Raw genomic sequence first — 14119 nt, forward strand, 5'->3', positions numbered from 1 at the left:
AACAGCCCCTTCTGGTGTCGTCATAATTGTTGGGACTACATCTCCCACAAGTCAGTGCAAAGGACTTCCAGGAACACACCAAAGGAGTTCTGTGCACTGCCTGGGTACCTGCCCTACCGTGAGGAAGTGAAATTAGAAAGAAACAGGTTTCCGCACATGGGCAGCCACAGAGCATTCGGGCTCTTTTGAAGTACTGTGGTCTCAGCACGCGATGTTAGCCTGTGAGTCGAGCCCTTCGCAGTAATGTTTATCAAAATTGCTAGTTATTTCTGCTAAAACGTGATTTTTAAAGCTCACATCTACTTATGAAATCATACTAACACATGGGAAATCATGCTTTCATGGTCTGCTTTACTTAAAAATAAGGACGCAGGGAGGTAATGTAGGACTGAGCATTTCTTTAAGATGTTTAATGAAACCATGCCTGGTGACCCTGCCTGCCATGCAGCATCTCAGGTGCTTAAGACAGAAGAACTGGAAATCAAAATTAGTCACCACCAGGTGTTCTCTGAGCACAGGCTTTCCTCCTCCTCCTCCTCCTCCTCCTCCTCCTCCTCCTCCTCCGGAGAACCTCTATTTACCAAGTGCTGGGTTTAATGGAGTGAGCTGCCACACCCCAGTGATAAAAATAACATATTTATAACATTAATTCATTTATAAGATTAAACAACCATTGAGCACTGAATGGAGAGAGAGTATATATAAAGCATATTGTATTTTCTGTGAAGTAGAGATTCACAGAAACAGAGTTCACAGATAATGCCATCTTGCACTGCCCTGATGTGTTTTTATCAATGTGCTTTACCCATCCACCGAAGTACATACATTACTTTCAACAAATAATTATAGGCAATGCATACTTCCAAGTAGCAACACAGAATATCAAATTGCAAAGTAGAAAGAAAAATTCTTAGATCCACAAAATTCTGAAAGCTTATTGGTGATCTGTTAAGCACATCCTCCTAGTTGCGGACAGTTTTGATCTTTGACTATATATCCACAAAGGGCATGTGTTTTCAATCCTTGTTACTGAGTGTGTGATAAGAAAACCTTTAGAGAATATCTTTGTTATTCACAAGGAACTCAGGTGAGATGACTTTCATTAAACATGAGACTGAAACGAAGAAACTCGTGTGAGGTTACTGTCTTACAATGGTTTCACACCTACGCACATAGAAAATGTGAAATTTTATGAGGCATAGAAGTAGTAAAAGGGCAGTTACTGAACCACCCAGTGTGACTCTGTTTTGCCTGAGTTCTATCCAACTGCTCACCCAAGCTAACCACTCCTGCTGCGAAAACATTGTCATGTAGCCTCACCTGTAGCATTGCAAGATCCACTGTTTTACAACATAAAACAAATAGTTTGAATAAATGGAAGAGAAACTCTTGAAAATTTAAACCCCTGGCCTGCCTCTGGTATCAGTAATTGTTGGTGTGGGAAAAGGACAAAACGGAAGGCACAACACAACAGTTGAGACAGCATACATTAAGCAGATTATTCAATCACTCATCCACAGAAGTAATATAAGGCAATTTAACTGAAAAGTTTTATCCATTCATTCTTCAGTTAACATATTTACTCTTAAAGGAGAACCATGAAAGGAATTCCCCAAACAAATCAAGGCCAGAGAGTCCTGAAATTGCCAACGTATTTCCTGACAGCAAAACCCAACCTAGTAGTTCTGGTCCTCCAAGGAGGTAGGTAGGGATATTTTGTCTGGCCCAGATTGAGTTAAGGGGGAAAATTCCTGTTATTCAAAGCATAATGGTTTAACAGTATGTGCACAGGTAATATTAATTACCCTCTGTGTGTAGTTTGGATTTATCCTTCTTCTAATTTAGTTGATATTACCCAGTATCTTTTAAGCTGAACATCTACCACCTCCATAACTCTAGCTGTGCTTGCTAAAAATGATCATGCCTGGACATGTAAGATGTTAACAGTCTTTTTAAAAGGGGGATAGAGGCAAGGTCACTGAAGTCTCGACTGGGTATCCAGTCACTCCTCTCAGATGGTTGTGTGGAGTGAAGCATTAACTGGTTGGGCTTTCAACACTTTCTGGAGGCAGTAAGGTATACAGGCCACAGCCAGAAAAACTAAAACCCATCTCTTCATGAAGTTTTCTTAGAATAAATGGTAAATTTACTTGTTACATTATCATCTCTCCGTTTGAAATTGCTTAAGGAAGGGAGATATAGGTAAAGGTTCAGATGCCTGGTCCAAAGCAAATGAAGAATCTCAACTGATTCTTCTGTCAGATACAGACTGAACTCCTGTTCTATACTTCCTCCTCTTGGTTGTTTGCAAAAGTTGTTCTGTTACCCTGTGCTACTAACATCTCTAAACCTCTGGCTGACATGTAAATTTTCTATCACAGAATCAATGAAACCATTTTAAAAGGTCACAAAGAAATGATTTGAAGCTCTATCTCTATTAAAATTATGTTCAAAAAGATTTATTTATTTTATGTATATGAGTACACTCTAGCTGTACAGATGGTTGTGAGCCATCATGTGGTTGCTGGGAATTGAACTCAGGACCTCTGCTCACTCCAGCCCCACTTGCTCTGGCTCAAAGATTTATTTATTGTTAAACGTAAGTACACTGTAGCTTTCTTCAGGAACACCAGAAGAGGGCATCAGATCTCATTATGGATGGTTGTGAGCCACCATGTGGTTGCTGGGATTTGAACTCAGGACTTTTGGAAGAGCAGTCAGTGCTCTTAACCGCTGAGCTATCTCTCCAGCCCTCTAGTAAAGTTATTATTTAAGTTAGATAAATTCTATTATTAAAGAGACAAACAAAACCTTAACAGCTTAAAGCCAAGTGCTAGGAGTTCCAACTGTGTTGCACGGGCCTTATGGAGGATGAGACTTAGTATACTTAAGGATCAATATTCGTTAAAGTCCCTAAAGTTCTGAAGGGTATATTCATGTTAACAAAAGTGAATTTAAAGATGCCTATCTAAGCCGTGCGTGGTGGCACATGCCTTTAATCCCAGCACTCGGGAGGCAGAGGCAGGTGGATTTCTGAGTTCGAGGCCAGCCTGGTTTACAAAGTGAGTTCCAGGACAGCCAGCGCTATACAGAGAAACCCTGTCTCAAAAAAACAAAAAAACAAAAAAACAAACAAACAAAAAAAGATGCCTATCTAGTCAGTTATAGCTTTGGTAATTTTGTTAAACTTTGGGCAATTAAAGAAATGGAGTCACTTCAGGTTCCACAGCTGTCCTAGGATTTTCCCTGTCCAATTACATTACTGCAGAGGAGGCCTGCGATTGGACAGGGAAAAGGGAGGCAGGGCTAAGAGTGTCAGAGACAAAGAACCTCTCAGAGGAGAGAGAGGAAGATGGCAGCAGATGTATATCAGTGTGGCTATGATTGGCCACAGGTTGTTAAGATATCATGAAGGTTAGAATATTGGGATAAAGATTTTATTATTATCAACGGGATCTGAAATTATTGTATTGGCATCTTGTAAATTGTGATATTAGTGATACATAAATTTGATTGGTTAATTAATCTTTAAGAGTCTTGATTCTACCTGGGTATTGGGTATTGTGATGTAATGGCTGACCAGGGGTGTGTGGGGCATGCATGGTTGTGAGAAGAACTTGGGAGGCCCCTGCAGAGAGATGGCCTAGCAGGAGCCCTGTGGTCCAGCATAGCTGGAGAGTTGGCAGGCCTTTTTTTTTTTTTTTTTTTTTTTTTTTTTTTTTTTTTTTTTTTTTTTTTTTTTTTTGTTTTTTTTTTTTTTGTTTTTCCAGACAGGGTTTCTCCTTGTAGCCCTGGCTGTCCTGGCACTCACTCTGTAGACCAGGCTGGTCTCGAACTCAGATATCCACCTGCCTCTGCCTCCCAAGTGCTGGGATTAAAGGTGTGTGCCACCACTGCCCAGCTAGCAGGCCATTTTTAAGTATTTCCTACAACACATATCCATACTGCCAGGAGTCTCAGCTAAAGAGATATAGATAATGGAACCTGATGTTACCAGGCCGGACCCCCAGTGGAGTGATAAGAAAACCAGCCCACCCACAAAACTTTTGACACAAAATTTGTCCTGTCTACAAAAAATATAAGAGCAGAGACTGAGGGAATGGCAAATCAATGGCTGGGTCAACTTGTGACCCAACCCATGCACAAGAACCAATCCCTGAAACTATTAGTGATACTCTGCTATGCTTGCAGACAGGAGCCTAGCATAACTGAACTCTGAGAGGCTCCATCAAGAAGATACAGATACAGAGGCCCACAGCCAAACATTGGGTGGAAGTCAGCAAGTCTTATGGAAGTGTTGGGATAAGGACTGATGCCCTGGAGGGGGTCGGAACTCCACAGGAAGACCAACAGAATGAATGAGTCCAGACCCTTGTGGGGCTCGCAGAGACTTAACTACTCAAAGAGCAAGGGCTGGACCAAATCCCCTGGCACATATGGAGCAGATGTGCAACTCTGTGTTCATATGTCCTCCAACAACTGGAGGGGGGCTGTCTCTAAAGTTGTCGCCTGTCTATGGATCCCATTCCCCTAACTGGGCTGCCTTGTCTGGCCTCAGTGGGAGTGGATGCACCAGACCTGCAGAGACTTGATATTCCAGGAAAGGGGAACACTCAGGGGGAACATCCACACTCTCAGAGGAGAAGGGGAGGGAGAAGGGAGGGAGAAGGAAGGGAGAGATTGTGTGAGGAGCAGACAAGGTGTGTGTGTGGGTGGCAGAGGATAGAGACCTTGGTCCTTGTCCAGAGCTGGTTATGGTAAAATCAGGCTGAGCTCTGCTGCATTCTTGTCTCTTTGTGGATTGCCGTTCCCTGCCTGCTATGAAGCCTGAGGGGAATCACCACACTCCAGGGACGATTCTTATGGTTAAAATGTCTTTTGGTATAAAAGAGCTTACACATACACATGTTCACATCTGAAAGTCCTGGTGAGGGAGAATGTTCTTGTCAACACTAAGCATGCCCAGCAATGAATGTGAAATGAAATGAGGATACTGCTCTGATGAGGTGGCTCTGGCTGTCGTCTGGGTTTCCGCATTTGTCCAGAGTTCAGCAGTGACACAAAGCACAGTGACAAGGGACAGGCAATGGAGGCAGCAAAGGGTAGCACAGTAGAGGAAGCACTCACAGACTGATATCATTCAAGGTTCTGAGTCACCCTGCAAAGGACCAACCACACTGAGAGTTTAGCCCAGAACCCGCTGTTCTTCAATTACGCTCCCTTTCTGCCTTTTCTCTGACGGATACTGGCTTATGTTTGTGACATTCCTGAAGCATGTTTTACATATATGACGCCATGTATCAGTGTGCTAGAGTTGAGTAGAATGTTTGCTATGCTGTTCTATTTCAAAATTTTCTAATTTCAGGATATATATTTTTCATGTATTATTGAGTCATTTCCCAGAATAGCCGATGAGAATAGTCATATATTATTTTTTCTTTTTATTAATTCATGAAAATATCAGCAGTTTATGTATTAATGGGGTGCTTAAAAATAACTATATGGATAAGCTTTGATCATTTTTCTAAGTATTGTTATGCTCAACTCAAACAGTATCTTCTCGCATTCTAAGATGTACCCCACATGATCCTTACACACATCCAGCATTCAGGGCAACAAGGCTGCAAGCTTCTCTCTCTCCCACTGTTCCTGAGCGTCCATTGCTCAGGAAGGCCCAGAGCCTTGGCTTTCTGACATCACCAGTCCATGGTAAAAACTATTTCACCTCCTTCTTCTATAAGTTACAATTCTGGATCTTTAGTTTAAAAATAGCTCAACAATTTCAATGTGAGATGAGAATAAGTTGACACTCCAAGTGTCATGGTGAATGGCTTCAACCCCAAGACTAGGGAGGCAGAGGCAGGGGGATCTCTGTGAGTGCCAGTTTAGCCTGGTCTACAAAGTAAGTTCCATGAGAGCCAAGAGAAATTCTGTCTTGGAATCAAAAGAAAAACAAACAAATAAAAAGCAAAAGCAAAACAAAACGATAGGCTGATATAACCATTGTGGGCCAAGCACACATTCTGTCTTTTTTTTTTTTTTTTACAATTACTCAACCCTAAATTAGGTATGGAGGCCCCTTTTAAGGTTTAAGAAACCCCAGCCCTCAAGGTGAAACAGGGTTCAGATTCCCCACAAGAAGACCTCTCTGCTGCATGTGTCTGTTCTCATCCCTGCTCAAAACTTTTCTATAGCAGCTCATTCTGGCTCATTCGTCTCCTGTGTTCAAGAATTTCCCACCTGTTACCTATTGCACCTCGGACTTTCCCTCTCTTAGTCCCTTCAATGACACGGAAAATGAACACAGTCAGACCTCAAGACCATGACAATAAGCCAGCTACAGAGTAAAGGAGGGACAAGAGCCCATTCTCACTAAAGACACCAAGGAATCTTGTTGTGGATGGGCCTGGTGCTGTTTCTATGGTGATGCTAATTCCGCTCTCCTGGGAGGGGTTGTGGAAAAGCAGTGAGTCATAATCAGGTGACTTTTTGTGAACCAATCCCCTAGTGAATAAAGGAGCCAATCACTGGGTGAGTAAGCAGGACTTCCGGGTTCAAGTGGGGAAGAGAGGAAGCAGGAGAGAGTTAGGTCCTTTTGGATGGCGATAGTGTGAGGACAAGATGTAATTACAAGTGTCTCTGGTTTCAATGGCCGATCCCGCAGGATTTGCCACTGGAGGAATCAGATTTAATAGGATTTAAAAGTTAGGATTTTAGTTGTTGCACCCACAGATTGAGTTACCATTGTTTCTGAACTAAGTTTGGTGTTGCGTTTTTCTTCACAAAGCAGCTGGTCTGGGTTTAAGAGAGAAAGGTACAGAGGGAAAGCGTGGTTTTATCTGAGGGGTACCACAAAGGTCATGGGGGTTTTGAAGCATAGGGCTGTTGTGGGAATGACCCGCCAGTGGGAACTTAGTGAGCTGGGTGGAGAGATTTTGGAGTTCTGAGTCAGAGTCGCCATGAGATACAAAGGGGTCAGCCATTGCCTGCCAATGCATGGCTGGCCAGGCTGCCGGGGCAGAGGCACAAATGCAGCAATGTGCAGGGTCGTTTTTAAATATTTCCTGCAACAGAATCTGACTGAGTGGAGCAGCTAGTGAAGCATGCTTCCTGGCAAAGTTGTTCCATGAACTCCTGAACCACCTCACAGACAGCTGACCTTCATTAGCTTGAAGTCTATTGTACTGTTATCTACTCGCGGGCTAGCAGGCTGCTCCAGTGTACCAGAAGTACAGGGTGAACTCAGAAAGCATTCAGTGTCCAAGAGAAACCATGACCTAGGGCACAATCCCAATCGCCCCACCCTGCAACCTCACCTGTCCCACCCTGTACAGCATGGCAGGTCCAAGCAGCTTCTTCAGCCCTCTCACCCAGCTCAGGTTCGCTCCCTCTGAGACAGAACCCGGAACAGAGACCCAGGCGGTGCTGTTTCCTGGACCAAGTCCACATCACAGACAACAGGAATGTAACAGCCTCACAGGGCTCTCCCAAAACTCTGGGGAAGACCCCTGTATTAAGCAAAAACCTGGTGGGGGTTTACAGGTTAGCTCCCTGTGATGTCACAATACCCAGACTACATTTCCCAGAAGTCCCTGCGAAGGAATCCCTGGAACTCAGGGCGATTTCTCTGGTTCCCTGGTAACCCAAGGTAGAGAGTAGAAGGAAAGAAGCAGAGTCTACAGGACATTCTTGGGGAGTCAGGCAGGTTTTCACCTCTGGATCCACAACAGCAGATAATGTGAATGTGAGTCGAGTCTGTGACAGAAATCTTAGGAGTACAAGTCATTTCTGGGCCATATGTTGTAATTTTAATCTCTTAAAAAAAATCACCCTGACTCTGTTGTATTTTTCAATAAAGAAGCAACACACTGATGTGGGAAAGAAAATCATCTTAAGATTCATTAATTTGTTTTAACTCCCAGCGGCTCTTGATGCCTCTTTGCTTCTCACTCACTGAGAATGTCCTGCTGGAGATGGCACCAAAATTCTCACAAACTTACAAAATATTTATCCAGCTGCATGCCTAGTAGCCTTTCAACTCTGGCACACTTGACGCTGTTTCGAATCGCGGCGGTATCCCAACCACAGCTCCTATGGTTGAAAATATTGCCAACATGTATTTTCTCTCCTCACTCACTCGCACTCATGGGATCCTTGGGTGTTTACTAAGCGTGCGGTTACCTTGAAGGAACCCGAGCAAGGTGAGCAGACTGGACTGGTGCTGCTTTCTTGTGCTCACATCCTGAGGTAAGGGAGGCAGGACGTGTCCACCTGTGGTGACTGCAGGAGCCTCCTGAGCGAGAGCTGCAGCCTTGGCAGGAGTGGGGCTTCAGGTCTGCACATCTTTACCTCTCTGAGACCTCAGCCATCAGGAAAGCTAACCAACCATGGTGGCCAGGGCCCAACCTCTCTGGGATCAGGGGATGTGGGGCCATGATTTCTGTGCCAGAGGGCGCCTTACTGTGGGGTTCTCAAGTTAAGAGAAGCTTTACTGGCTCCTAATGCCTGTTGTCTCTGCTACAACGCAAAGCCTGCTTCCTCTGAGATAGGATACTCCCTCTGCCTCTGAGATCCCTTTGCCTTATGCCTGTGGTCTGCCTTTGTTTCTGCCCCAACATGCCTGGATTTGGGAGGTGACCTATCTCCCACAGAGACTGTATCTTCTGGCTATGAATGAGGCTATGCCCCTGCATTCTGAATTGTTAAAGCTCTGCTGGCAGCATCTAGCACTGGCTGGATATATGGTACTGTCATTGCTATCACCCACAAGACCTGCCTTTTACATGTAAATATTTGTCACTTCCTGCCCCAAAGGAGTATTTTCTGAGATTACTATATTAATGAACAAGTTGCTACAGGGAGATCATGTAGGTCTCATTGCCTTTAATCTATCCACAAAGTAACATTAAGCTATGGACAGGGCAGTCCTGCTGCTAATTGGGGGAGGGATGAAAGCAGAATGGAGCAGGGCAAGGAGGCCGGGTAGAGTCATATAGCTGAGGGACTGCCCCATGCAACAGCCTTACACTATGTGGATGTCTCTGTGTCTTTATTATTGAACCCCACATGAGATGCTCAGAAGCCTCCACAACACACACACACACACACACACACACACACACACACACACACACGGGAAGCACTCACTATCATTATCACTATAGGATACTGACACCTAATAATAATTTGGAATATATAACACAGTAGCCTAATGGATTCTAAATGTTCTTAGCATGAAAATCATAATTGTCTGAGGAGCTAGGTTTCCTACATCTATTGATTATTTTATAATTGACAAGTGTACTACAGCATATATGTTGGAGATTGGGCCTCAGTAGGGGAAGTTCAGGAGTGTCCACCCTTTGAGGTAGCCAAGGCATTTTAAAAATAAGGTAATATGTATGTCTTTCATTTTCAAATCCAAAAATAGCTCCTGAAAAGCTCGTGTGACCCGCGTGAAACCCAAAGAGGTGTAACAAAAAACTCACCAAAACACATATAGAACTAGTTACTCTGGGTCAATTAGGAATAAGCACTTAAACTGAGGAATCCCATGAATGACTAAATAAAACTACCCAAGTATTAAGGAAATTGAAAGCACATGTCAGGAATTCCATTTTTGATAAGATGAAGTTGAGTGGGGAGAGGAAATGAGAGCCATAACACTGGTTCTAAAGGACAATGGCTGTGTCACACATGTAGCTGGAGAGGAATAAAAATATGACGATGAGTAGGAAATGAAAAAAGTCTCCTCCTACGCTTGGTGTTTTCTTTGGGATGGCAGCACAGTCGTCTTTACACCATATGCAGAGCTTGCACCAGTTTTATTTCATTTTCAAACAAGAAAGAATCTCATTCTGAGTTTTTCTACTTGCTATGAAAGATTATTTTCTTTCTGTTGTTTTTAACAATAATAACATATATAAAGCTTTTCAAGTGTTGACCTCTACATAATACCTCATAAACACCCAATATTATGATGTATGTTACCAAGTGGAAAGGAGAAATACTTTTTTAAAATGGGATGAAGTAATAAATGAATGTGTGTCTTACAATGTTTACTATATCAGGAAACCAATAAATAGTATTAAACAGTATCAGAACACATAAATGGTAAAATATAACTTAATGTACTTTTATAAAGAATATATTATGTGATGCATGAGTACAGTAATATTAGAATTAGCATCAAAAATGAAAAGCAATCATTTATCAAAGCTCTATGAAGATCAGCTCTATGTGTGCGTGTGTTTTTGGATGTATAGTTGACCATTTGATAATGTTTTCTTCTGAAAACATGTTTAAGAGTTCACTCAGAGGTAAAGTTTGTCACGTTATAATTGTGTATTTCAGCCAATGTGAATGACTACCAGATAATTATGATAAATGGATAAATAATGATATAACACAAAGGATAATATGCTACAAGTTACCTGAAGCACATCAACATTAGGAGCCGACTAAATAGGCACAAATCTCCAGTAATAAGTAATTAAAATGTTACCAAGATGCTTTATATTTGGATTTTTTTTTTTTTTTTTTTTGCTTTGATAAACCCCATGACCCAAAACCTACTTGGGGAAGAAAGGGTGTATTTCATCTTAGACGTTACAGTCCATCCTTGAAGGAACCCAAGGCAGGTACTTAAGGCAGAAACCTGAGCAAAGATCATAGAGGAATGTTATTTGTTGATTCATTCCGAGTCTCATTTTCAGGGACCTTTCTTATACATCCCAGGTCCACAGCCTAGGGACGGTATCGCCCACAGTGGACTGGACCCTTCTACATCAATTGCACTCAAGATAATGTAACAATCACACTCACAGGCCAATCTGATAGAGACGATTCTTCAGCTGAGGTTCCTTCTTCCTAGCTGTCAGGTGGACAGCCAATATTAGCCTTCACACCTCACTAAGGTATTTTTTCTATCTAAGTAAAAATCTATGTAAAACTTAGTAAAAAAAATGCAATACTAATCACAACACTGATGATACATTAATAACAGCTTCTTTTTATTTGTAAAAGTTACTAAACTTCATATTCTAATAATGTATCTATAGTCTTTGGGGAAAAAAAAACAGACTTGGAAACTTCAGGACTCAGTCTTGTTCTTCTAATAAAATCACTAGATGTTGTGATCTTACCACTTAACAAAACTGAGCTTATAATTTGGATTTATAACATATTGATGTCCTCACAGACTTATCGGCATGATCCCAAAGTATATAATGAGTTTTTATATCGCACCAAACATTTTCCTGCCAATTAAAAGCAGTATTTGTTGTTTTGCTAAATTCTATATACCTCCTGGAATTTGTCTCTTATATCTCTTAAATGTGATCTTGTAACACTATATACACAGTGCTTCTTACTGTAAGAGTTCGATTGTCTCAGTTTTATATATTTGACAGTGTTCCTTGCCCAGGCACTGTGCACGTATACAGTTTGAGTATAGATTGCTCATCATGGCCATCTTCCTTACATTATAAGATCTCTAATGCTGTAATGGAGGAGGGTAAATAAGGGTTAAGCTAACGGTCTTCCCTTGTTCCCTTCCTTCGCATATGAATTCTTTAGTGTTGAATTGTCAGTAAATGGTTAAGGAAAGCTTTGTGACAGTGGTTGCGCTAATCTGGATTTTCTCTAGTATGAATTCTATAGTGTCGAGTAAAGCTAGAACAGTCTTTAAAGGCTTTCCCACATTGTTCACATTTGTAGGGCTTCTCGCCAGTATGGAGTCTCCAATGATTTTTAAGATTTGATGAAGAATTAAAGGCCTTGCCACATTCTTCACATTTGTAAGGTTTCTCTCCAGTGTGAATTCTTTCATGTTGAGCAAGGCTTGAAGTATAATGAAAGGCTTTGCCACAGTCTTTACATTTGTATGGTTTCTCTCCAGTATGAATTCTTTGGTGTTGAGTTAGATTATAACAATTATTAAAGGCTTTCTCACATTCTTTGCATTTATAGGGTTTTTCTCCACTATGTATTCTCTGGTGTTTCATAAATCTTGAGTAAATGCTAAAGGCTTTACCACACTCATTACATTTATATGGTTTCTCTCCAGTATGAATTCTCTGGTGGTAAATAAGGTTTACAGAACAGTAAAAGGTCTTGCCACATTCCTTGCATTTGCTGGGTTTCATGCCAGTATGGATTCGACGATGCTTATACAGATATGATGAACAGCTAAAGGCCTGCCCGCAGTCATCACACTTATAGAGTTTCTCTCCCCTATGAATTTGTTGGTGTTGGTGAAGGCTGGAAGAACAGTTAAAAGCTTTGCCACATTCTTTACATTTGTAGGGTTTCTCCCCAGTATGAGTTTGCTGGTGCTTAGAAAGAAGGAAGCGAACATTAAAGGCCATGCCACATTCATCACATTTGTAAGGTTTCTCTCCAGTGTGAATTGTCTGATGGTTAGAAAGTGTTGTGCGAACACTAAAGGCCTTGCCACATTCTTCACATTTGTAGGGTTTCTCTCCAGTATGAACTCTTCTGTGAACAATCAGTCCTGAACAATTAGTAAAAGGTTTACCACATTCTTCACATCTGTAGCGTTTCTCTCCAGTATGGATTCTTTGATGCTTTCCCAGATATGAAGAACAGTTAAAAGCTTTGCCACATACTTCACATTTGTAAGGTTTCTCTCCAGTATGAATTCTTTGGTGCTGTTTAAGGCTGGAAGAATAATTAAAAGATTTGCCACATTCTTCACATTTATAGGATCTCTCTCCAGTATGAATTCTTTGATGTTGAATAAGGACTGAGTTCCTATCAAAGGCCTTCCCACACTCTTTACATTTGTGGAGTTTTGATCCTGTTAAAAAAGTATTGAAGTATCAATAAAAGCATACCATTATACTTAGTATTTACACTGTTCATTCTTAATATGAATACAGTGTTATGCTTTACAAAAATAATATAGTTACTTTAAAAAATCAAATAATGAAAAACATTTTAGTTAATCTACAAGCAGCATAAGGCTTTGCTAAGGGAACATCTGAGTCAGTAAATACAAGAATTGTGCAATTCCTAGGAGCACTCATTTAGAAAGTTACAATAATTATTAACGAATGAAGACAGAAAATAAATATGGCTTGAAATCAGGAATAATATTTTTATAAGCAAATGATAACAACATTTGCAATTGACCTATGGTATAGGTATCTTAATGTGTTGCATTGTCCATAAAGAATACAATGATTAATACTGTCATCTAGAAAAATATATTGGGTAGAGCTAATCATATTATCATATAATGTAAAGGAGTCTCGACTTAAAAACTGAAACACAGAATATAGAGTGTAAAAATCAGAAAAAGAATAAATTTGGTAGTCAGAAATTTTTGAAAGACCTTCAAAGCTCTGCAAAGCAAAATTTCTCTACCTGTGTAGTTTTCAGCTATGACTACACATGTATAAAAACACAGCATTTGAAAATACTATCATTGAATAAATGACAATAAATAAGAATAAACCCAATGCTCATGAGAACACATTACAGGGCCAGCAAGAGGACTCAGAAGGTAGGAGCACTGACTCCAAGTCTGAATATCCCTTCTCCTTCGCTACAATGCAGGGGCTGGCAAGAGAAAGTCAACCCTTGTATTTTGTCATCTGATCTCATAAAGAGCAGTGTTATGTGCCCACACATGCACACATGCACACACAGGAAATCTCTGATGAAGCTGGTTTGACTAACGAGCATGTAAATGTAGTTAGAGATGCTCATCTGTGGTGTTACTATGTTACTAAGGCTGTTAGAATGGTGTACCCATTTTCTGAGTCATAGAAAGTAAAGAAAAGGTTGTTATAATCTAGACCCTCCCAGGAAAAATAAAAGGACAGGGACCATGGAGATGGCTCAGCAGTCAACATGCCTGCCATGTTTGTATACCCAGAACCTTTGTAAATGTAAGGTGGGTATAGTGCCCAACTTGTCATTTCAGGCATGAGGGTGAAGACAGGGAAATCCCCAGAGCAATTTGGCTAAGAAGGTGAGCTCTGAGTGGTTGTTGTTGTTTTTTTTTTTTTTTTTCCCAAGACAAGGTTGCTCTGTGTAGCCCTGGCTGTCCTGGAACTCACTCTGTAGACCAGGCTGGCCTTGAACTCAGAAA

The 14119-nt window shown here is 41.2% G+C and overlaps 1 protein-coding gene across 1 annotated transcript in view; it reads right to left on the reverse strand.

Moving 5' to 3' along the window:
- Positions 1–11008: 11008 nt before the first annotated feature.
- LOC110329240 (zinc finger protein 501-like) overlaps positions 11009–14119 on the reverse strand; it is a 7942-nt gene continuing 4831 nt past the window's right edge. The window contains exons 2-3 of the mRNA XM_029544168.1: positions 13214–13286; positions 11009–12820 (exon numbers count right to left, since the gene is read on the reverse strand). Of these exons, the coding sequence (XP_029400028.1) occupies positions 11628–12820; positions 13214–13286 (1266 nt within the window). The 3' untranslated portion in view covers positions 11009–11627. The remainder of the gene's footprint in view (positions 12821–13213; positions 13287–14119) is intronic.

Source organism: Mus pahari, chromosome 11 (genome assembly GCF_900095145.1).
Source record: "Mus pahari chromosome 11, PAHARI_EIJ_v1.1, whole genome shotgun sequence".
Classification (NCBI taxonomy): Eukaryota; Metazoa; Chordata; class Mammalia; order Rodentia; family Muridae; genus Mus; species Mus pahari.